The sequence below is a fragment of the Anguilla rostrata genome, chromosome 17 (assembly GCF_018555375.3).
Source record: "Anguilla rostrata isolate EN2019 chromosome 17, ASM1855537v3, whole genome shotgun sequence".
Lineage (NCBI taxonomy): Eukaryota > Metazoa > Chordata > Actinopteri > Anguilliformes > Anguillidae > Anguilla > Anguilla rostrata.
Window position 1 is genome coordinate 9,027,263 of NC_057949.1, and position 26,059 is coordinate 9,053,321.

At 44.0% G+C, this 26,059-nt stretch overlaps 1 protein-coding gene across 7 annotated transcripts in view; it reads left to right on the forward strand.

Moving 5' to 3' along the window:
* rbfox1 (RNA binding fox-1 homolog 1) overlaps positions 1 to 26,059 on the forward strand; it is a 398,869-nt gene that overhangs the window by 85,247 nt on the left and 287,563 nt on the right. For 4 of the 7 annotated variants that reach the window (XM_064314523.1, XM_064314522.1, XM_064314520.1 and 1 more), the window contains exon 2: positions 19,044 to 19,091. The exons of the other annotated variants lie outside the window; for them this stretch is intronic. In XM_064314523.1, coding sequence (XP_064170593.1) covers positions 19,044 to 19,091 — 48 coding nt within the window. The remainder of the gene's footprint in view (positions 1 to 19,043; positions 19,092 to 26,059) is intronic. 7 annotated transcript variants of the gene reach the window in all.

The following is a 26,059-nucleotide window of genomic DNA, read 5'->3' on the forward strand; positions in this document are numbered from 1 at the left end:
TTTTTTTTTAAAATCTTTTATAATTGCTCATTTTCAATGGCCATTGGTACCCATGCTAAGTAGAAAATATTTGACTAATTCAAAATCATTACCAAACCTGTGTCCTAACCATTCTTCAATCTGCTGAACACAGCTGTCAACTTGCCTTTACCCTCAGACTTACGGTTTTCCTAACCCTATCCCTAATTTGGGCCCTTAACCCTAATTGAAGCCATTGGTTGCCTGGAATACTTCAGAAAACCCATTTTAAATGTATTAAAAATCAAGGTAAATATCACGCAAACAATAATAATACAATACAATAATACAAATGGATAATGATATGTTTCAGGTCTTTTAAAAAGATTTTTTTCTAATTTGGGCCCTTAAAGTGACATTTCTTTTGTTGAAAGCAGGGTTAAAACCGTGATATTATGAAAAGATTGATGATTTTAATCACCAAATGTGATTATGTCAATTGATTTCAATTTAACGTCACATATTGGCATTCAACCTTAATACCAAAAAGGTATGCTTTTCTGTGGCCACGCTGGGCCCTGAAATTTCCCCACAAACAGCTTTGTGTTCTGGTGTCTCTTCAGTATTAAACTGTTCTGGAGAGGGGACACCATAGCACCCTAGATTTGTATGCAAAGGGCCTCAGTGTGTCTGTTAATTCTTATTTCCTCCATTTCTTTTTATGTTTGTGGAGGGGAGAGAGAAAAACAGACAGCATTCTTATGGCCAGGTGAACCACAGCAGGTTACTTAATAACAACATAATATTGTATGGACGACGAACAAGCCATTTCAAATTACATTCTCTTTAGAAGGCCGTAATCTAGAAACTAGATATCCGACAGGTGTTCAGTGCAACATTTTGCGTTGGCACAATCCTTTTTGTGGTTTCCTCTGCAGGAATTGAATGGTCTTGCTGAATCTCTCTTGATTGAAAGGGATTTCCTTTTATTCTTGGAAATAAAGAGAATCATTTTCAAACTTCACCACCCTGAAGTGAGTGATTATCCTGCCAGGTAGTTGGCTGCAATTTTTCATGTTTAAAAAAAAAAAAAAAAAAAAGATTATTATTTAAAGAAATGTTATCTTAATTGGCTCTGTATTTTCAGTGGGTTTGTCCATTGTGATTACAGATTAGGGGAGGCGAATAAAGGTGACACAATGTGGCGGGTCTCTTTTGACTTCCCCGTCTTTTCACGTTCTCCGCCTCCCCTTTACCGTCCCCATCTCCACACAATGCTTTCAATGTGGCGGGATCGCCCGCCTGATTAAAGTAATCCCTTTTATGCCAAAATTGCTGGAACGTATACGGAAAATTGCCCGTATTCTTCTGACTTTAATTGTGCCTTTCCTGCCTACACCAGCTTCACTGATAGCAGTTTGGTTTTCCTCCCTCTCTTTTTTAACATCAGAGGTGAATCAACTCCCGTAATGTGTGGCCTGGTGCATGCTCTCAGTCCTTTGTATTAGACTATGTTGCAGCTGATTAGTTGCTTTGATTTTATATATTGTGTGCAGTCAGATGATTGTGCTGGTCTTGGTCATGGTGTGCATCACGCATATGAATCAGTGAAGCTGTATGGTTTCAAATGCATTTAAGAATCACGTTGCGGTATTGCAGATGTTTGTTAATGACCTTGCTACCAAAATATATCAAGTGACAGGGAACCTTAAACTGGAATTGCTGATGTGTTTAATGAGTACACAAATTATTTTTAATTTGTTGTATTTAAATGTAGTTTGGTACAAACAACATGTGTATTCTCAAGATAAAGACCACATAAAAAATCTAAGAATAGCTTTTTGCAATTAACCAAATTTTGCCACGTTTCAAGTCTTGGATTTCTCTAGTTACCAAAAATAGTATTGGAGCTTTAGAATTTCATGTAATATAATACTCAGGTTTTTACAGGGTTTATATGACTGATCTTTCCTGCATGTGCCCACTCATTGCCCAGACACACGCTCAATTCTGTCTGTGCTTATATCTGTTCATGTGTCTAGTGGTTTGTGAGGAAAGATTAACCCCCAAGGGTCCCTATACAAATTTCCCTCTATTCCTCTCTTTGAGACCATAACCAAAGTTCTGTTGAAAAATGCAGTGCAGATTCTACAGGTGTAATGCTTATTGGGCATGGAGGAGTCCAGGAGGACTTTTGATGGACTCATGTGAAATAAGTGACATTTGCATTAGGCGTCAGGGGTACCATTTGAACTTATGCCCCTTGGTAAACTATAGAAGCAGAAGGAATAGAAGCAGAGACCAAATAAATTAAAAAGGATGGTAAATGGGTGAACAAACAAAGAGGCTGTAGTTGTGCTGGTGGTTTGTTTCATCATGTTGTTAGTTTGAAGAAAAAAGACAAGCCTATGCATCTTGATGTAACATGCCTGTCTTAAAAAATGCTGATTCATCCAGACAAGTAGACAGTTCATTGATTTATTTTATTTTTATAGTCAGCTTGAAGTAATAGAGCCCTTAATTAGACCATTCACCTCAAAACTTTAAATGGTTTCCTTCTTTGACAAGCAATTAATTGTGGTGGAATTTTGATCAGCATTCATCCTGATGAGGATGGACTAGTGGGTACCAAAATCATGATGGCAAATGACTAGCAATGACTGAGATCAAACAGTTCTCAGCAATTTTCGCATTGTATTAAATTTAGCTTTATCTGTCACTCTGACAAGGCATAATAATAGGTGACACAGTATATGTCAGTATATTGTGATATTAAAAACTATCCATCACATAGAACTCTATTTACTTGAATATTTCAAAATGTACAGTGGGTATGCCTTACTCATTGAAAGTCCTACATGCGTCATTAGGGCCTTATAAATACACAAATGCCATTAAATGCCACCATATGTTGCATAGCCATAGTATGCGTTACCCTTTACAGTTACATCACGTTTCTTATGCGTTTCGGTTGGCTGAGTTAGAGCGTGCAGGAAATGTGGACTATCTGAACTAGCATTCATTTTTCTGTATGACCCTTACGCTCACACCGCGTATCATGACTCCTTCATTAGACAACAAGAAGAAAAAAAAAACTGCTGGCACATATTCCACTGAGAGACCGTTAACGCTCTCACAGCACGCCGGTAATACCCATCCACTCTTTAAACACTTCGCTTCTAGCTCTGGAAATGCTCGGAGCAAAATGCCGGTTATGTTTCATTAGCGGGAGCTCGAGCCTGTGCGCGGGAGACGGAACGCGTCTGCTTATTCCCCAGCTGATACGGAGCGGGAAGATTGTGCCAGGCGCCTCAGACAGGCGCAGCCGGGATGCGTGCGTGTGTGTGTGAGTGAAAGAGAGAGAGAGATCGAGAGAGAGAGATCTCCCGACTTCGCCTCGAGGGAACGCGTTAGCAGGAAGTGGATAGACAGCGCACGCAGTGAGCTGTGTCCTCCGCCACGCGCTTCTCCTCCTTCTTCAATTCGTAGTGTGCCCTGTAGGACTGCAGCAGGGCTGTCACATAAACTGTGAAAGAAAGAAAACTTATTGATTTCATTTTGAAAGTATTGCCTGTTGTTAATTCCAGCCTACTTTAATAGGTGTCCCTGGTGTATATTAATTTAATTTTCATTGTAGGGGATAAACTAAATAGGCTATGCTCTCTTGGTGCAGTCATTCTGTAATTTCCTCCCAGCTCTAACCTGAACAGAGGCCAGTGCAATTTTGGTGGTAAACAAAGCTTTTAGCTTAATATAAAAAACATTTTTAAAAAAACGAATTTCTTTGTTTTTTTAAATAATAAATGGTGCATCAACAGCATGCATCAAAACAAAGTGCATCAAAATATGATTCATGCCTCCAAAACATCAGCACACATGTGAACTGTTGTATTTGTGTGGTAGCCAGTGGCATGCGGCCATTGATGTGCTGGGGTGGTGTGGAATGGAGGGGGGGGGGGGGGGGGGGGGGTTTGCTCACTCCCCATCATCATCATACAGTATTTCAACGTCAAATTAAAAATATAGAAATACAAAATGTCAGATTGCCTCTAAGTAAGTACTTAAAATATGGCAGTACAATTTAATGCAACAAAATATATTTGCTTTCATCATAGCCATACTTCACATTTAAATAGCCTATGTCAGAGTCAGAGGGCCTTCCCTAACCCCCGTTCCTGTCCCATGCATTGACCTTTGCCTCTCACAGATTTAACCTTGAGAGCAGACTGAGCTAGATAATGCATATACGGACAGAGAGATGCAAGGATAGGAAGTAATCCACAAAAAGGGGACGTTGAGAATGGGAGCTGCCAGTTTTACAGCTGAGGAGATAAAGCAGGCTAATAATCCCGCCCGATTTCAAGGCTAAGTGGCAAAATGGATGTCCCAGAAAGGGCTCGCTCGCTCTCTCGCTCGCTCGCCTTGTTGGTGTCCCATGGCTAATGGTCCGTAAACGACTGGGGCGATTGGCGACCCAGTTAATCTCCGTGATGCACAGTGGCGTACTGCAGCCCCCACTGTGGCCAAGGTGTTTTTGTAAGTTGTCATCCGGAGCCTCAAAGAGAGATTCGCTCCTGATTTGGAAACTCCTGCTCTGTAGGTGTTTCATACTGGATCTGCTCAGATCTCTCTCCTGATTGGATGGTCAGGCTGTTATTATTAAGTGGTATGGCTTGAAATTTTTCTGTCTGTTTATGGAATGATTTTTATTTATTTTTTAAATCCTCCAGCTATTCCACTAAAATAATAACAATACAATTACCATTATTGTGATTATGTTACATTCTTTTTAATAAAAATATACGTTATATTATTGCATTGAATGTATTCTTAAATATATTGGTATTGACTATAACATAATAATAATAATAGATTAAAAGATTTCAGTGACGTAGATAAATAAAACAAGTTTAAATATTTGTCAAAGGGATTTATAAGAAACCAATGGAGACATGCTTGTGTAATGAATGTAAAAAAATAGGTTGAATAAGCAATATGTTTAAATTGGATTTAGACACCCACTGGCTCCACTGTGCCTGACTGATTAAAGCAGGCATAAAGTTCCTGATTCTTGGGGCAGAATCGCAGGAAAGTCTCTCTCTTGGCTCTGATAATTGCTATTTAACTGTTTAGCTTTTATTTGATGTGGACAGATGCATATCAGCATACTGTAGATGCATTGTTCAAGACAATTTGATGCACGATACCATTACATCTATAGTTTATATCTAATTTCTGAAGTTTGTTCCAAAAAGGACTTCTGTTCAAAATGCCTTATGTAATGAAGGATTCGGACATTATTACATATGATTGCGTATAAATATTGTTTTAAATTGTGCTCCATATATACAGGAAACAAGTAAATAAGCCTACATTGTGCAAGGCTTTCAAAACAGTGACTGATTTGTTAGTCGGTTCCGTCTTTCATACAATCAGATTGCTTCAGTCCAGAAAGGGAGGACCAGTCATAACGAAGACAGAGATGCTGTTGAAGCCTCTGAATTAGGGGCGTGGGCCCATGTTTTCAGGCATTTTCCAAAGCATTGATGCTTCTGGGTCATTTCCACTGTTCCGAGTTCGGCGGTTTAAGCAGTTCATACCTCTCGCTTTAAACTCTGGTGTGGGAAGGTCTGCTTTAGCAAGCCTCGCTGAGTGAGTTTTCACATTCCGCAGACGACAGCGGCCTAATCCTGCGCTCCAAGCCCCCTGAGAACGTCCTGTAGGCCATCAACCAAAGTATAGGGCAGGACACAACTGCCGTAAAAACACCAAGCCTTTGTACTGCATGAGAAACCACAAAAAAAAAGAGAGAGGACAAAGATGGTAGATTGAAACTGATGAGGCTTGCGTGTCACAGTGTGAAATCAACATCGCATTACGGGCCAATTATCCCTCAGATGCAGGGGTGTGATATTACTTCCAGTGTGTAGGCTGCACCTGATCATCAGTGACCAGTGAGCTACAAACAGGGGGGACATTTCCTCCCCAATCTGAAATCCCCACTTGCGCCTTTTAGATCACTGCTGAAAAGCACATAGTCACTGATGACTGCAGTTCGGTGCATGCTTATTGTCCCAATGGATTATTTGCTTTGCAGTTTGACACAAAGCATTTGTACATTTGTACAAATGTGCGAGATATACATAAGAAAAATTGTTGTAATGAGTTGCATAGCTATAGATTTTTAAATGCCAAATGTACACAAATTTTCCTCCTCACCTTATGTTCAGTTAAACTGTAACCAGCATGAGAGAGACGATGTACAATTCCCCGCCATCAGTTACGTAACAGCTGGAGACGGCGACAGTTAGTATTCAGTAGAAGGGATTTGGGCTGGCTAATGACCCGTCCTGATTTATTTGTTTTATTTTTTATAGTGCCCCGTGTTCAGTGATGGTTAAAGCAATCAGAGCTGCCTGGTTGAGGGGTAATAACCAAAAGGTACTACCTCTGCATTCACCGACCCCCAACCCCAACCACGTTCAGAGCATGTTCCCCCTGTGGATTGGCGGTAAAGGCAAGTTGGTATTCTTGCAGTGATCTTCAGAGGTGTGGCTTTATATGTTGGGGGGGGAGGGGGTTGGGGGGGTCTGGGGGGCTGGGGCTCTTTAGCATTAGCATTCCGCAGAGGTGGAGGCAATAGATCCTGCCTCAATGGCAAAGCTGCTACATTGATTAAAACCACTGATTTCCACCCAGAAACAACTAATTACAAGGAGAGAAGCCCATTAGCAGAATGCAGAAGCCCGTAGGAATAATAACAATAAATCACCCCTGGTGTAATTACACAAACCGAATGAATAATCTGCTTTAAGGAGAAGGGGAGATAAGGCGTCGTCCAGAAAAGTATGATTTATACCCAGCTGGGTTTCTAATACTGTAAGAGCAAACCCTAGAGCGGGCACAGACAATGGTGACCTGGTAACCATTCTGGAGCTGTTTATACAAACTGGGCATTCAATTCAGAAAAAAGAAATGAATTTTTAAAACGTGTTTCTTTTATTTGGATCCTCAAATTTGTCATTTCTCACCTTACTTATGCGTCGCGCTGTGGGCATACTGGTCAGGGGTGGCACCAACGAGACCTGGATTCTTCCTGGTTGTTGTTTGCTCATTTTTAAGATTTGCCCTCCTTTGGAATCAGCAGGTGTGCTGGTGTGGCTCCTGTCACAGGTGTGCCACCCAGGCCCGCCCAACAGGAGCGCTGCGTCTGAAGCGCGTGCACTCCATCTGTGAACACCTCCCCCACGGCCAGCCTCGCGGTACTGAAGCTAGCGCTGATGAGAGTGCGTCTCAGTGAACACGCATCTCACTAATGACACCGCACTGACATGAGATGAACACACGTATCATAAAATAGCGCAAAGGATCACTGGAAAATTCAGATGCGGGGAAATAGACAAAAAGGCTTGAAGTACAACCGCTTGAGTTCCAGATCCGATGGAGTCTCATAGAGTTGACCTTTTTTCCAAGATTTATTTTTTCTTTTGTCCAAGACCACAGCTATTGATAAAAAAAAGCGAATATACTGACACACACGCACACACACAAAGAAGAGGAGGGCTTTCGTTTTAACGAGGAGCACGAGGGCCGAAGACGGGCGTAAACGCACCTGTGACCTAGTTTTCCTCCGAAGGCAGAGCTCCGTTGGTCCCGTGGGCAGGCGGAGCGGTCTCGCGCGGCTCCGCGGCGAATATGCAGACGAGGGGAGGAGGAGTCCCCCCCGGGCCGTTCCCCAGCGCACGCAGGAGCTCCTGGATTAAAGGGGCCCGCGGCGCTCTGACGCGGCGGCAATGCATCACGCGCGCCGCCCGGGGCCCCGCGCGCCGCCGGGAACCCGGGTAATTGCGGTGAATTATGAAGAGGCGCCGCGTGCGGCTGAATTTGCATATTTCACCTTCCGCTCTGCGATTGGCCCGAATGCGAAGGAACGCCGCGGCTCTGAGGACTGAGGAAACTGGGAGGTGGGGATGACGATGAAGATGATGATGATGATTAAGATTATGATGAATGTATTTTTTTTTTTTTTAAAGTAAGGCAGTTGATCTGAAGGAGTGAGAGTTGGTGTGAAATCAGGAAGGAGGTTGTGAAATGTATGATAATGGTGGGGTGATGATGGCAAAGAGGTTAGCGAAATAATATTTTTCAAAGACCAAAGTAAGATGAATGGAGTTTCTCAGTATCAGGTTTACCTTAAATTAGATGTTCTGTGGACAAAAGGTGTCCTTAAGTTATATTTACTGTGGGAATTTTCTCAGCATTCCACTAATAAGAGTAGGACCTGGATGGAACCTAAAGCTAGTCATTGTATTTCTCCAATTCTGGAATTATTGGTCTGTGAGCTTCTTCTTGTATAATTAAGTGTACTCATTCCTCACATTTAGCTCCGGTTCAAACGGTCAAAATTTACAGAAATGCAGGGTGATGTTTCTCTGTACACTGCACAAATTCTGTCTTCTCACTGAAAGGGCCCAAATTATTGATCAATGGCTTCAACAGCTTTCATAGACTGACACTGGAACTTCTGCTTAGTTTAGGAAGCGTGAAACAGTGCCAAACATTTAGAATTAATTTTGCATCTGAACAGGGGAGTTGGATTGATTGGACAGATGAGAATGGCTCTAACGATTAAAATTTTCACTACTAATTAGTGTTACTATATAAAGATAATAGTAAGGTCACGTTTAAAAAAAAAAAAAAAAAAAAAACTTAATAACCCTAGACTATTAGGTGTCTGCACTGGTTGCAACAACCTTCTTACCCTTCTCCCCCTCTACTGCCTGTAGTGGTGAAACCCTGCTTTCAGCAATGGGAAAAGTGTGTAAACCAAATACTAGAATGTCTAAACATTTAGAGGTGTTTTGTCACAGGCCATGTCCCTTCTTCCAGAGGTCTCACTTCTCCCCCTTGGTTTCTGGCCTTGCTGATAACGAAGCCCTGGCTCCTCCAGAGTCAGATTATCTGGAGGTTCAGGGGTAGCGCTGTGTGAATGACAGGTTACAGTTGACCTGGAGTTCACCTGCATCACTGTGTGTGCGTGGGTGTGTGTGTGTGTATGTGTACATATGTGACTGTGTGTGTGTGTGTGTACATATGTGACTGTGTGTGTGTGTGTGTGTACATATGTGACTGTGTGCAGCGGGAAGAACCAGGTCAGTAAAGGGCTAAGAGCGACTAAATGCTGACTGAACAGGGACATGTGTTGAGATGCTCTCCTCGTATGCACACAGACAGCCCCAGCATTCCCTGTCACCATGGTGCCATGTGGGTTCCATGTTCCTCCACATTCCATGTAAAAAAGAAAAAGAAAAAAGTCCATAGTGATGTTACCAGGACAACAAGGGCTGAATACCATGTGATGAAAAACCAAAAACAAGAATGCAAAAAACACTAGAACAAGGTGACAACGAGGATGCTTCCGCCCTCCAGTCTTGGATTATCTTTTTTTTTTTTGTCTGTAATAACCAATAATGCACTAATATTTATTTTGCACTGCTTATTTGATTCTTAACATTTTCTGAAATGGCAAAAATGGTTATTTCAATGCATACAGGAATGCAAACAAAAAATATTAAGATGTTTCAGATGCCCATGAATAAAACATAGAGTGTGTTACAGTAAACTGATAGTGTCCCCAGAACAAACCCACATTGTCTCACATGGGTTTAGAAACAGTCTGGGCTTCTCTGGCCGCAGATTCTGGCCTGCGGTTTCCATGAGTTAATAACTCTCTTGGGTTTAGACACCTTCGCTCATTGGTGTGAAATTTGCTCTTAACTTCCCACCTGTGCCCCGAGGAGCACCTGGCTTGGCTTTCATGTGCTCCTGTCTTACTTTGAAGACAGAACATTTTTGTCGCGAGTTTTTGTAACCAGCAGTCCCCAGAATCTCTGCAGATAACCGTTACAGTGTCTTGTTTTAATAATGGGTATGTTAACAGGGTTGTTGAGTGTCATTGAAAGGATTATTTCTTACATTTGTAGAGTGCCTGATTCTAGCTCTCCTTACAGACTTCTTATAGTCTTAAAACTGCCGTATTGAATGGTCTCGTGCCCTTTGCTTGGTAAATAACCCTGCTAAGAGAATACAGTTTCATGCAGATTACTGTTACAGTGTGCAGTGGACAAAGCCCGGGTCCATGATGGCTCCAAGGTCCTTTTTCCGGGCTGAGATCAAGTGTCCCTGCTCAGTGAAAAGCCTTTCTGTATGCTGTGCCATGCTGTCCCTGAGGCCACAGCGTTTACATGTCTGACTTCACTCTGCTTTCCTGAGTAAGATGTGCGCTGACCAACGATTAGTTTCCATGCAGGACTGACACAGCATAATGAAAACCAATTCCTTATAAAAACTGGTCTTTAGGCCCTGGGGGTATTGGTAAACTTTATTTGTTTTTTGTTATTTTTTTGTTTTGTTCCTTGGTTTGTATTAAGTGTGTGTGTGTGTGTTTTCTATTTATTCTGGGTGGCTTGGTTTGCGACGGGGGTAGGCAAAGGGTGCGGGTGTTTGGGCGGAGTTAAGTTGACGTGGGGGCCCTTTTGTTTGTGGAGATGGGGTGGTGGAGCTTGGATAAGGTGCTGATGTGTGGCGTTTTGGGTTGGGTTGTTTGTGAGGGATAATGGGTGAGGGGACGCGTGGTGGGGATGTTTCCTGACTTTCAGCGGCTGGGGAAAGAAGATTAGAGGCTTCACCTGGGCCGTGTTGGTGGAGCTAAGCCTTCCGAGGGTCCTCCGGCAGGATTACGGTTCTGCCAGTAGGCCCCCTCGGCTACGCCGGCCCGAGGGCTCTCCACCGCGCGAGTGCCAGCGGAACGGCAGCGACGCGCTGAGAACCACTCGAACGACCCTCAGATTAGCAGGGATTTCGCTCGAGCTCTCCTGTACCGCGCAGACGCCGGCGGGCTGAACCGAGCCCGCGCGAGGTGAGGTGTTTCACGAGCTGGGATCTCTTGATGTCGGCCGTATTAACGTCAGTTAAATTTATTTAGCAGTAGGCCATTCCTTGCGGGGGGGTTTGTACGCCCACAGTTGCTTGGAGAGGGTGATACCTAAGCTTCTGCACACTGTGTTCCTTGCAAGTTTCTCATTCTTTATTGCCTCATTGAAAAGAGGCTGTGACAAAGGTCTGCTGAGCGAAGCTGACAAGATTCCTAGGTAGCTGATTTCTGCTCTGCAGTCATTTTCTTTTGAGATTTCAAGGCAGTTGGTGATTTGAAAGGTGGTATTATACTGCTGCTGAGCTGCATTCATTGCCTATTATGAAGGACTGAGGCAGTGATGACAGATATTGGTGCTATTAACAGTAAGAAAATAATCAAGATGGTTGCTTTAATAGCCGAGTATCTTCCGTTATTTACTAACTTCATATAGGTTTGGCCTTGAGGGGCGGGGGAAAATATCCGATGCTTTCAAGTGGCTTTTCTGCAAGTGTTTGGGAAAGCTATTCTGGGCCTTTGTAAAATATGGCACAGGCCTTTCAGACAGACTTGTAAGCAAATCCATATGCAGTAAACAGATAGAAGTGTTAGGTTGCCTGCTGTGAAAATAGGGGACACTCTCTCCTGGTTATATAAAGGCAGAATGCTGGTGCTGTCGTGGGGATACTGCTCCGGTGGAGATGTTGTGTTTTGCCTTTGGACCAAGGGCCAGGCTTGCTGAGTACATTGTATCTTCTCCCGTAAAGAGTATTATCATTAAGATTGATGATCTGGTCTGTTTCCAAGCCTCTCGAGTGGTCAATAAATCCCTCCGTCCCCAGGTGATTGGCTGTATAAATTTTGGGAACCACACCTTTCAGGCAACCATTTTGGTTAAACTGTGTCTGCATGGGTGTGTGGGTGCGTGCGAGCGCGGGCGGGGGACGGGACGGGCGGGTAAAGTTAGAATAAATAATACATATGTAAATATGACAGTAGGGTCTGCCGTCTCTAATTGAATGTCACAGGCGCGCGTTACCTTATGTGACAGGCTGATTGGGGTGTCGTACGCGCTTGGATGTGGAAATGAGTAACTGGGTTAATTAATTTTCATAATGAATGCGGCTTTTAGTGCGCCCGCGCCTCTCTGAAGACCAGGCGATGTGGTGACTGGGAAATTAATCTCTCTGACAGGAAGTTGTGAGGAATGAGTAGGCAGGCAGGGGATGGGGTGGGTGGGGGGTGGCGGGATGAAAGCAGGCGCGGGTCTCTGAGGCTCCGTCTGGCGGTTTAGCGATGTGGGCCCTGCTTAATTTTTTACACATTTTACGCTGATTTCATTTTAATGAACTTTATCCATCTTTTACTGCATCTGTTTGTCTGTCTTAGTTTTAGTTTAACTTTTGTGTCTAAAGTTATCACTATATTCCCTTTGCCCCCATATGCCAGGAGCATGTGCATTCCTACAATGGACTCGCCTGTGAGTTAGTGACTTTGTTGCGCCCTACAGGCCACAAAGTACTACAGGAGACCCTGGGACTGTTTTGTACCCTACATGCCACACAGTACTACAGGAGAGCCAGGAACTATTTTGCACCCTACAGACCATACAGATTGAACAGCACTTAATACAGTGAAGAACTACTACTGCATAACTAAAAAACATATCTTGAACGATATGTAAGTAAATGTGTTATAACTACCACACCCATGTGGAGGATAACATTTTGGCCTCTAACTGATTACAGGGAGCATCACTGCATATTATGATTTTGCAAATTGGACCGAACAATATACATATGCAAATAATATTCAAATAAAATTCATACCAATTTTAGGTGGTTAAGTTTGAATTAAATTTCATGCCAAAGTTGATGGCACAGCCCTAGTGTCTTTAAATGTAGGCTAAGTTATGATAAAACTAATAAATCATACTGTAAACTGATTTCAATTCATAATGGAGCAGCTTATAGTGCTAATATTAAAACTTGTCTGAACACGGTCCTCCATGTGTCCAACCTCTGTCTGCACAGACTGATCTCCCATCAGGATGCAAATGTAGTAAATTTGATTAAATAGCTAGAGTAGCAACATCTGATGGTTTTTTAAATTTCCCCACAGAAAGTGAGATTAATGAAGAAAAGTTACAAAATAGAAACATAAATCAAGTTTGCGTGTCCCCCGTCCCTTCTGCTAGACTCATTCTGATTGAATAATTCTGTGATATATGCCTAGCTTGTTGTAGTTATGCCAGGCAGCTTGACCCGTGAAATAATAAGTGAAATAAAGGGTAACAGCACTGCAGAGTTTACAAGATTTGCAGCCAATTCATAGCGTGAGCAGTGTTTTTTTAATCATTTAAAAACGTGAATAAGGTGTTGCAAACTGCATATGTCATTCTGTGGTGCCGTGGAAAGGGGGGAGGTTCAGGAAGGGGATAACTGAAATGTCCCTGGGGGTTTCATTTACTGCAAGAACACTGCAAACACAATTACAAATGACAAATGAAAAAGGAAGACACAAAGATAGAGAGAAAGAGATGTTTCAGGAACGTGTAAGACGGTGTGATGTAGCATCTGACCACCGCCCAGCTCACCCACACTCCTCAGACCAGTTATTGAAAAAAATTATTTGTCCTGCAGCCAAAATCACTACCAGTGCTGGGCTGTGACCACAGGATCCAACAGGAAATGAGAAGAGTAGTCCCCCAAATTCTGAGCAGGATGGTAGCGTGGGAGGGGAGGGGAGGGGAGGGGAGGGGCGGGGGGTGAGCTCTATGAAGCATGTAATGTTGATGGATTCCTGGCTGCATTGGAATAGGTCACAGGGGATGGCGGGTGCATTGAGGGGACGCTAGGCTAGGAACGCTACAGCGGCTAGCTAATCATGTCAAGCTGCACTTTTAAAGGTCAGCTGAACTTTTGTAGGTTCCACAGCAGGGTATTGACAGCTCCAGCGCAGTGTTTGTGACACACATTTGTTACTGCAAACCTCAGGGCATCATATCGCCAGATAGATCATCGGCAAGGTATGATTCCGTAATGACCGTTTCTTTTCATTTTTTTTTATTTTTATGAAAATACCTAAAATACCCTAAGGTGTACACATTTTTATTGAAGTTAAATAAAAAATGAGAAAATGGAACTCACTCACAAAGCAAGTCTTTGCACCCAAAACAATTTAAAACGAAGAATACAAAAACTAAATGAAAGAAAAACAAATTATGTGTTTTGCAAATATGGAGACAATCAGACTAAAATCACAGCAGTTAGATTGGAAAAGGCCGTGTCTGAAAATGAGAAACGAGATGACTGCTTTTACATGACATTACACGCAGTATTTAATGTGATAGCGTTTTGTGTAAGCTCTTCGTCATAGAGCCGTACCACATTGACCATACACAAAGGATGAGACAAGCTTCTCCTTTACGTATCAAACTGGAAGTGCTTGCGGTACAATAGAAACCACTGAGATACAGTGTTTCCCGGTATGTAAGCAATGAGCTGTATTCATGTTTACCTGTCATACCTGTCACACTTTAATGCGTGAAGTTACCTTTGCAGCCTGTCTCCTAGGCGAGTCCCCAGTTGGTGGTGACATCACCCCCTGGGGTTTACATGGTAACGGTGAGCTCATCCTGCATACTGCCAGGGAGTAGGGCTCTGTCATTACAAAGGCCAGTCGATCCTGGTCAGAGCGTGTTGATTAAACAAGTTAAAGCCAGGAGTGGGGAAACATTTATTATAGGGTAAGGTTCTTCTTTAGGTTTCTGTTTATTTATTTATTTATTTATGTATTTTTTACACTTCCTAAATATTCCTGTGTAGCATTTCTCTTCCAAGCTGACTGTGAATATCCTGATAGAAAATAAAGATGGAGTGACAGACTGGCTCTGGTGTGGTGGGGGCGATTCTGAACCAGCAGGCCCCTCTGTTGATTTGGCATGGGTGCTGTGAGGACTGCTTCTACGGTTTAAGCTGTGAGATAAGTAGTAAGACAATGGTTTATCTACTTAGCCATTTTACCTTGTATTTAACCAAGCAGTTATTTCATTTATCAAAAATGATCTTTGCAAGAAGAGCTGTGTGGAAAAGTGGCTGATTTTATTTATAGAACACATTTTCATTCAAGAAAATACTCAGCACAAAGTACTTCACGTAATTACACACAGTGCAAAAAAAAAAAAAAAAAAATATATATATATATATATATATATACATATATAGCAATCATAAAAATAAACCCTTGTAGAAAAGGAATTGTATTATGTTTTGTATTTTTTATATTGAGTTGAAATATTCTGATCTTGCTAATCTTGCTTCATTTCAGAACATTACGGGATGCTGATCACTTACAGATAAACAAAAAGGAAAGATGAAAACCAGGCCTTAGGCATAGTTTGGCGCTAGTTATTGTTGGCTGTACAGAGTGCCAGCAGTAAGGTGTGAGGTGCTTCTCCCGTCCTGTAAAGTCAGTAATTAAAACCGACGGGGGGGGGAGCTCCCTGTGCCGGCGGCGGAGGTCTCCCACCGTGGTGCGCATGCCGCGTTCGTGCATTCAGAAAATGGCGGCTGAGTCGAGCGGGGCGGGGCCTGAGAGATGGTGGGTAGGCTGCACCGACGCACACGTGCCAGAATGCGCCGGAACGCTGCGAAAAGCGTAGTAATAAACTACAAGAGAAACCCAAACCCCCCCCTAAAACGAGGCCAGATGTACTGTGGGCCTTTGGCCGCTGGCTGACTCACGGCCCCCTCGAGTGCAGAGGCTGGCCCCCCTCCCGCCCCCCCGCCGTTCTTGGACGGGATCCAGCCCCTCTTGTCCGTGACTGTGCTCTCTGGGTCAGTGGACCGTGGATGACAGAGAGCTGCACAATGAAGACATTTCTGCTTTGGCTGAGGCAGAGAGTCGCTGTGGTACAGCGGGCTGGGCCGGGCCGGGCCGCACCGGGGGAGGTCATTTATCGGGTTTCCACTGCACAGCAGGGAGAGAGAGAGAGAGGGAGAGGGAGAGGGAGAGAGATGGAGAGAGACAGAGTGACAGAAAGAGATAGGGAGAGAAGGGGAGGTGGAGAGAGAGAAAGCATGAGCTACAGAGAGAGAGAGAGAGAGGAAAAGATGGAGAGAGACGGAGAGAGAGACAGAAAGAGAGGCGGAGAGAGAGACAAAGAGATACAAATAGAGAGATGGAGAGAGACAGAAAGAGATACAAAGAGAGATAGATGGAGAGAGAGGGAGACCGAGAGAGAGAGAGAGATGGAGAGAGAGGCTCTGTGCCATTCACACCAAGTAATAATAATGATGGATTGCGTTTATATAGCACTTTTCATCTTGTGATCTCAAAGTGCTTCACAGTTTGAGCGGAGGGAGGTGTGAGTGTGGTTTTGCAGTTTTGCTGTGAATGCTTTGCTTACTTTAAACTGTTAGCAGGGTTTTGCAATAATCTTTTGACGTTTTGTTCCCATTTGGAGGGTGTACAACCCTACGCAGTGAATGAAGTATTTACGAATCGGTGTCACACTGTAGTAACAGTGTTGTGCAACCGAGCATTCAGCCCGGCAGCAGGCCGGCACAGCGTCGGTTCTGCTTATAAACACCATTTGCAGGGCTTTTTTCATCCTGAAAGTGGCATTTATCTGCTGCACAGGTCATTCAGAAAGTGTGGGGAGACAGAGGGAGGTATAAGGGAGGGTCTCTTCATTACATTACATTACATTACACTTATTTGGCATATGTTTTTATCCAAAGCGACGTACAATAAGTGCATACCAAATGTCATTGGAACAACTACAAAACGCAGGTCCGATAAGGTACAATACACCTTATGTAACCTTATTCATAGCCATGAACACAGTAAGTCCAGTTCGTAGAGGAACAGGGAGTTTGTTCCACCACTGGGGAGCTAAGGTGGAGAAGGTCAGTGGTAGGGACGAGTGAGAAACATTCACCCACACGGCAGGGGGTGCAAGTCGCCCTGCTGCAGCAGAGCGTTTGAGCTGGCATGTAGGATTGAATCATGTCCTGTAAGTAGGCGGGGGCTGTTCTGTTGGCTGCAGTGTAGGTGAGGGTCAGGACATTGAACCTGATCTTGGCAGCCACGAGTAGCCAGTGGAGTGACCTCAGCAGGAGAGTGACGTGAGAGAACTTGGGAAGGTTGAGGACAGGCAGCAGCATTCTGAATCATCTGTAGTGGCTGTATGGCACAAGCTGGCAGGCTTGCAAGGAGGGAGTTGCAGTAATCAAGATGGGAGGTCACCATAGCCTAGACAAGTAGCTGGGTGGAGTGCATAGTCAGGGACGGTTGAATCTTCCTGATGTTGTACAGGAGGAATCTGCAAGACCATGATGTTGCCTTGATGTGCTCCTTGATGTCCAGCTGGTCATCCAGGACTATCCTCAGGCTCTTTGCTGAGTGAGAGGCAGTCACTGTGGTGTCATCAACAGTGATTGAAGGCACGCATAGTAGGGAGGTCTTGCAGGGGATGAGCAGCAGCTCAGTCTTGTTGAGGTTGAACTTCAGATGAAGCCTGGCCATCCAAGTTCAGATGTCATACCAGGCAGGAAGGTATTCTCTCGTTGACCTGAAAAGCAGAGGGAGTACATATCCCTGCGGGACTTCTGTAACAAGGGGGTGAAGTGCAGAGACAGACCCCTTCCAGGTAACTTGGTTGGACCTATCTGCAAGATAGGAAGCAAACTAGGACAGGACAGTCCCAGAAATGCCAATCTCAGCCAAAAGAGGAGATGAATAGTCTGTGGGCCAAAGTGGAGATGAGTAGTTTGTGGGCCAAAGTGGGGATGAGTAGTTTGTGGGCCAAAGTGGAGATGAGTAGTTTGAGGTGGGTGTCTCTTCACCCACCTTCATGCCTCATCGTCACTTTCCAAACCCCCCCACCCCCAATCTCTCTGCCCTCCTGCAGAAGCCGAATAGAATCAAAGGGCTCTGTAATATGCGTCCTAGCAGTGAATTTTGCTGAAGCAATAAAGTTAGGAATGAGGGGGCATTACCACATGGTAATGGCTATTCTGGGACCGGCAAGTACAGTAAACAGACCTCAGGGGGCAACGGAAGACTCGTATCTCAGGATCTCGTTTTTCCATTATGAGCCAGAAAGACGAACTGGGGCCATTTTCAAAATGTATACCCTGTGTTTCTTTCTTTCCCCCCCTGTCTGGAGCTATTCATCGGAAGTGTTTGTAAGGTGTCAGTTTGTTTTGTTTTTGGTCTCCTTCTTCCTTAATGCTCAGTTTTATCACACCGCTGCGTGCGATCCGAACAGCCGCGGTATGGTACCTCGGGGAACCATGAAAGGCACGCGGAAATCGAGTGCCTTTCCGTGTTTGGTGTTTTTTTTACATCACCATAAATTTAAGTGTTTTTGCTGCATCACTGGCATACAAACTCACACACATGGATCATTCAGCAGTTACACTGTGCACTGCAAAGTGCATCCCATGTATATTAAATCAGATTCATATAGCAAAACATATGCATGCTGTGTAGTTAGAATCTTGGGGCTGAAGTGAGAGTTCAATTTAAATAAACAATAGCCTTTTTTTTAAAGGCAGAAAGTTAACTAGTGTCCATGCTCATAGGGTTTATATCAGGGTTTCACTAAGAAGGAAAATCCATTTTGGGATTTCAGGCAAAGAGGTGCTTGGCTCTTTTTCAGTAAGTCAGATTTTGGAGTTAAAAGGAGTGTGAGATCTCTGTTGATATTTCTTGTGGAATGGTGTGTACCCCGCCCCTTTAGGTGTGCATTCTGTCCCTTACTGATGGTTCTTTTTTTGAACCAGTGAGTCACCGTCTGCCTGCCTATTTTAATAACTCCCAGCATAGCCAGCTGCCTATTGATGTTGTCCTTGGGCAAACACATTATAGTCACATTAGATGAATGGTTTGTATGCTTTTTTTGTGTGCTGTTGGCTAGAGATGGCCCGTCAGCCACAAGACTAATGTTGGTTAATTGCAGAGCCATCATTAGGGTTTTCGTTTTTTGCTCTTGTAATTGTCGAATTCTGTCCAATTACACGGTCAGTAGTTTCCTAATTCAATATGTGTTTAGCAAAGACTTTTAAAAAAAAAATGCTTTTAGTAAGACAACTTCAGAACAAGTTTAAATATACATTTCATGTTATATTGTAATGAACGCTGCTCTCTTTGTGTCTTATTTTAGGTAAGCAGCGAGACATGCTTGGGGATATTTACCACCTCAAACCACAAGGTAAACTGAGCTGAGCTGAATCCAGGCACCCAGGGGGGAATAAACATTTACCCTTGAGATATTGTGGCTCACAGCACACCCCCAAACACCCAATTCTCCCCCCCCCCTACACACACACACACACACACACACACACAAAAGACAAAACAAAGAGGAACAAGAAGTAGGCCGAACTTTTCTCTGTAATCACATCAAAGTTTGTTCTTGCGTGGCGTAAACAGATTGTGCAGCTGTGTCCGGAGCGCGTGGGCTCTATTACTCCAAAATGAGGTTGCTATCAGTCGCCAGACATTTCATTTGCATAAGCAGATGCAAAGACCGAGCATGCTTGGGCTCCTTGATGCTGACGAAGGTGCCCAGAGACAGAGCTAAATAGTCTCCGTGTTTACGGTGCGTGGTCAAATCAAGGCAGCTAACAGAGATAAGAGCTCTCGTCACATGCAATTATCTGAAATAAATTGTGTTGGATTTTGTGGCTTATTGGTACCCAACACATGAAGCTTTCTATTTTTTTTTTTTTTTTGGTTTGTCCCCCCCCTCCCCCGACCTCCACAACAGTGTCTTCCCTCTTATATAAAATGAATAGATTTTTCAGATTATTAAAATTTATCTTTTACTTAATTTATATCGCAAACGAATTTTCCATATGAGATATGCTAATGTACTACTACATGTGAAGCAAAGTTTTGTCTTCCAATCGGAGGAATTAAACAAATTGACAAATTGTTGGAATTAAACTGACAGGTTATTTTTTGGTTCTTACAGTCTTTGATAATGTTTCTGAAGAACACCCATAATAATAAAAAAGAACCTTTCAAACATTCATTGTGAATACTATGTTGTGAATGTGCCAATCGTATGAAAATACTGGAAAAGTGTAACCTTTTCTTTTTAGCGGTATGTAGTATATTGAACATAATTCAGACAGCATGCTCTTACAGGAACCCTGCTGGGTGAGAGTCTGGTGCCCAGACCGTTAGCCAACAGTGACTAAAGGGTTTGTAAAATGGCCTTTGAAGTTGTCATTCTTTCCATAGCTATAGGGTCAGGCTTTTCAAATTGTACAAATCACAACTTCTTGAAAGATACCCCATCATATTTATTGCTAGTGAGAGGTTTCATCCTTCTAGGAGAGTAAAAAAAAAAAAGGTTATTTATCATCCCTGAGCTGTATATTACCTTTCCAATGGCTTTGAGATGAAGAAAAATAAATAGCTTAACTGGACCCACTAAGTTAACATGAGCCTCAAGCTAACTTGGTGGGTCCTGGTAAGACACTGTTCCAATGTGTGGATCCACCCCACTGTCATTTAGATCCAACGTCTCCACAGGAACCAGTGGTAAAGAACCCATTCACAGATCAGGGTGCTGATGGCCGCGCTGATTGATGACTCTGGTTTTTCGGCTGGCGCTGACTGATGATGTCGGAAGTGCTTCTGCGGTTAAGTGACTGAGCAGCCGAGCCCTTTGGCGCCCGTGAAGTGCACTCGGCTGATCCCGCTTCTCGCGGCGGCCACTTTGAGCGATGCGGCAGTTTGGAACGCGGCCCGCGGCTTCTCCGGACCTTGAACGAGATTTTTCCCATGATGCATCGCCTCCAAGTCTCAGGAATCTTCATCGCTTTATAAAGGATGCTAAATAAATGGCTGATTATAATTTGCGTCTCAACTGTAAGTAAGTAACCCTCAGGGGGCTGTGTGAGTATGTTAAATTAAATGAACATTATCTCATCAGGTAGAAGCAGTGTCGTTGATTTTTAAGGCCAGTCTTCGCATATCGCCTTATTGTATCGTGTAATTTGAGTTATTGTGCTGTAATGAAGGCACAGAGGAAGCAATGCTATTTATTCCCAGCTGCCTCTGGGCCTTATCTGTGGCAGCATTATCCACAGTACCTGGGACTGAGGGGAAATGACCTGACCGGTCATTTAACTTGCCCTGAAATGGATTGGCTTGTTCTTCCCCACGTGTGGGGCCATCTGATAACCCATTCACGTACTTTTCATCGCACTCTCTGAATCAGATATCTGTTCCGTGACTGAGTCGATCCGTTCTGGCTCTTACTTTTCTGTTTTTGTTTTGCTTTTACTTACTTTATGTTGGGGGTGAAGCTTTGTGATGTTTTGAGTGTCGCGTACTCTGATTGGTGCATACTCAAGCATACTCCGTTACAGTCACGGGTCCTGGAAATTTTAAAACCTTATTTAGTTCAGTTTCTGCACAATTTGTCCATGATGTTAAAACTACAAATGAAATGCAAGTAGGCAATCTTTAGATGGATGGAGGAAAAAACCATTCTGCCTGCTGTAGAAATTGCTTATTGTCTCCATTTTTGACTAGAGGAGGAAGGGGGTGCATGGACAGAACACGAGGGTGACGACCCTCATGTTTACCTACGCGCGCAAGCGAATGTGCTTTTGGTGAGGGACTGCGAAAATATCATCTTTAGTGTTCTGTGTGACGCTGGCTCATAGCTCGACGATGGACGCGAAGCGCTCCCTGTAGGGGCGAACGTCTGGGCGGGGCCTCGCCGCGTCCCTCAGGTCTCGTGGACGGGCTCCGTCGGGCCTTACCCAACTGCTCGCCAGCGGAGATTTGGGAAATCTCGGGCGGTTGTCAGTTCTGAGACAGAGAACATTGCCTGTGACACTGCGGCTGGAACATCAGACATCTCAGAACAAACCACTCCCCCGCCCCCCACCCCCCTACCCACCCCCGCCTCTTGTTTCTGAAAGCAGGGAAAGATGACAAGCTGTCAGCCCAAGGAATTGCAGAGGAATTGCAGTTTTTTTTCTTGTTGGAAAAATCTGCACTTATTAGTTACACACCAGTCAGCATTTCCAAGGTCCAGCGGAAAAAAAAAAAGAAATAGAGGAAAAATAATGTCTGTCCCTTTGAAGACGGAAATCTTTTTGCGATTTAAAAAATAAATACATTTTCAAAAAGCGACTGTCAGAAGCTGGGCTAGGGATGTGCATCTTCAGCAGTGGGACTCCAGCTGGCATTAGCGTTCTGTGTGCTAACTAGCCAAGCATGGAAAAGGCATTTATTTATTTATTTAGACACTTACTTATTTATTATTCTTTTTAAAGGCGTTCTCTTCATCTGTTCAACAGCAGTCACATCTGTATTTCTCAGATCTTCTTTCAAAGTCCTGGTTCAGGCTCGGATGATGTTAAATTGAGGACACATTGTTGTGCAGCATTATTGCTTTCGTTTTGGCCACAAAGCAACACAAGTGTAGCCTAGTGGCAATAAAAGAACCAAGGACGTTGCTGGTTTTGGCTCTCATCTGCAGAGGGGTTGCAGTGAACCTCATCCTTCTATCTGAATTTCTGCGGGTTGGTACCCACTGGTGGGTCATGAGAGAGACTAGTCAAATAAAACATTTGTTATGTGTGCAGCTGTCGTTATAGTGTACAGGTAGTTGTGACATTGTGTGTTTAAAATGTATCGATATGAAAAAATGTGTAAAATTCTTGAATAGCAGGATCACAGTTAAATGTTTTCCATGTAAAATGGGGTTGTGGGTTCAGAACGTTCTAGAACACCGCGTGCGGTAGTCTGTGGAACTCTGCCCTCAGGATGCTTGTTAAACACCTCCAGTAAACCAGGCAACGAAATGCGTCGGTGTAGACCAGGGAAGGCAGAGCCCTGATTGAGACTCGGCTGATTTGGACGCGGGTATTGTGCAGCGGTGACAAAGCAGGAGGCGTCGGGGACCGCTCCGGCGGAAGCTCTGCGGTCGCCGTTCGAGGGCACAGTGCTTAGATTGTGTTCGGGTTGCTGAGCAATGTTAGCGCAGAGTCCAGATTATTTAAGGATCAGCAGCGCTGTCTGCGTGATTTGCGACGCCCCGCCCCCCACCTCCGGAAAAAGGCACTCCTTCCACATACATACTGTATGCTGATTCTGCTCCCGCCCATCGGACATGGAAGAATGATTTTCATCTTTGCTTGGTTAACTTCAACGGCTGTTGGTACCTATATCTGTCGTTGGTTGCTGTGAAAGGGATGAGAAATCGCATTTAAATAATAAAAACAATATCCTAGTAAATGAGTGGGTTCAAACCTAAAAATAAAACTAGTCTCCAAGGTAACGAAAACAAGTTTTGTTTTTTCTTTTTTTCCCCCGCTATAAGGTAATACAGGGCATTGACTTGGGATTGCCAATTATAGAAGAGGTTAAAAACTACTGTCAAGCTATCTTTCCACCCTCACAGCGAGCTTCCCTGAAATATTCTTTTTGTTTTCTCTTTTGGAGCTTTTTTCAGGGCATGTACTCCCTCATATTTATTGTTTTGTTGTTGGTAACTGTGTGCGTGTGTATGTGTGTGTGTGTGTGTGTGTGTATGTGTGCGTGCGCATGCTTTTTTTTTTCCTAGTGTGGCAGTTACCATGGAAACATGCAATTAAGTTGGGCACAGAACAGCAGCCGGGTCTGTGTGTGCAGTGAGCCGGGGCGCCGTGTGTGCGTGTGCGCGTGTGCGTGTGCGTGTGTGCGTGCGTGTGCGCGTGTGCTGAATCTGGGCATGCTCCGTCTCGCTCAACAGAGCACCGGGCAACTTATGATCCTGATTGGCTACTGCAGAGCGGGACCCCAGTGTGTGCACACACCGCTGAATAAAACATCCTGAATTAATAAATACGGTCTGTAAATAAATCGAGGGGCCCCCCCAACCCCCCAATCCTAGAGACTGGGAGACTCGGGGAAGCTAGGGATGCAGGATGGCCTCATTTGAGCACAAGTCACGTGGAGCATGATGGCGCCCGTGGGCCTCCTGAGCGGCTCAGTATGTAGGGGCTCACTTTGCTGGGCGCGATAGCCCAGGTTACAGCAGATCCCAGTGTCAGTCACGCTGTTGGCTGGCTATTACTGGAAGTCTGTGCTAGGATCAGGACTGCAGATTTCCTATATATTGCGTTGTATAAGTAGGTTGTCTGGCACCTTGGAGTTGCGCTGGTTCCTGGACAGCCACCAGATCTGCAGATTTTTTTTGTTTCACTCTTTCAGTCATCAGCCAGTCCATACCTTGCACATAACGGTGTAATCGACTGCATTCGTGGATCAGATAGGGAAACGGAAACCCAGTGGCTCTCCAGGACCAGGACTGCAGGAACCAGATGAGTGAGTTATGAAGTTATGAATGAGAGGGAATGCTAATGAAGAGCAGACCTCTCGGCTCCTTGCCTGGGGAGGGGAGGTACGGCGAACTCCGCCGGTGACGAATGTTACTTCCATGGCTTCCGCTTCAGTGTGAGCGGGGGGGACGGGGGGAATGGCCATGTTAGCGGGAGGGGAGTAAGCAAACTAAATATTTCATGAAGGCTGTTTATCATATGGCTGGTATGATGAAGCTATGCATTATTTAGGAGGCCTGTGATTGATTCCTGGTGTTTTTTTTTTTTATTTTTGTTTTTTTTTTTCCATAGCTTATAGAATTCTTCATAAGCCCGGGAAACTCTATCAAAGTAATGAAAGTGCTGCTCAGACATGGAAGTGTGACCTCTGTGCTCTCCTAGTCATCCTCCCGCATTAAGGCATCCATCGCTCTCCTCTCTAAAAACGATGCTTGTGCTCCTGGTCAGTTGGACTGCCGGCAGGCTGCCTTAGCCTGTGCAATAACACGCTGGGGTCACTACACGAGCGGTCCTCCAACTGGTGCTGGCCACGGGGTCCGCTGGACTTAGGCTAGACCCAAGAAACCGTGTCAGGTGACTTAACTATTTAGTAAATTGTTTTAATGTAATAATAATTAAATTTAATAGGCTAATAAAACCAGAAAAGCCGGCAGATCCTGTCACTCTTACGGTCCCAGTTTGAGAACGCCTGCATTGCGTGATTTCCCTTTCTTCAGCGTTCAGCGGGAGATATGCCTTTGTTCAGCGTCCCCATTCAATTAAAAAAAGTTATTTTGAAGCCGCTGAAAAAAGAAACATTTTTTGACGCCGTAGCTGACAGGAAACAGGTCGAGAGCAATGATACATCCGAACTCGTTGTTCCGGACAGATTTTACTCCTCGCTTTTTAAAAACGTCTCGGTGTGCGCTAAACATTTCCGGCAATTAATCACTTCTTAAAACACGCAGCATCCGTGGCAAAGTCCCTCGCCTCTAATGTGTTCTGAAAGGAGAGATGACACAAATTGATTCTCCAGACAAGGCTGTCAGTCTGTGCCTTAATCTCATTGTGCAACTTGTTCTTCACATGCCTATTAATTACGCCATCGGCTGCGCTTCAGCCTCGGGGAAACACTAGCCAGATTGTCCATCGAATCAATTTGTTCTTCAAGGATGTACCGTGATGCAAGGGAAAAAAAATATTGTCGTTTATTTATTTATTTATTTATTTATTTTCCACTTTTAAAGTAATGGAATCCACGGCCTGTTTCGGTGTTCCTGTCCCTGAGCTTTTTTTTTCTCTTTTTGCTACAGACGGCACCAACGGCAAACCCTTTCTCAAGGTCAGAAACGCGTCCCTCTTGGGAGTTATGTTTAATAATGATGCACAATTTAAAATCGATAATAATCTAGAATGTTCTGATTCTTTTAAAGAGTCCCAGTGCAGGGCATGGAAGGGCACTGAAGAGAGATTCTCTAAGTGAAATTCAACCCGGGAAAAGAGTCTGGTTGGACACATCTGGGTTTTTTTTCTTTCTCATAATTCAACCTGCTGAAACATTAACTCTTCTTGTGCAACATAAGCAAGAAAAGATTACTTATGATCCAGATCATATGGAGAGGTGGAAGAGCAACCGTTTTGAGGCTTTATTGGATAACGCTTTTCTTCTGCCATCTTCTGTTGTGCTGTTCACTCTGTATCATCTGTTATTCAATGTGAAATTGACAGCTGTCCCCACCTTTTTATTGATCATTCAAAATGACAAAAGGAAAGGACAGCATTTGTTTGGATGCAGCAAGGGTTTGAAAAGCAGTCAGGTTCATACTGCAGTGCTTTCCTGTCTTCCTGC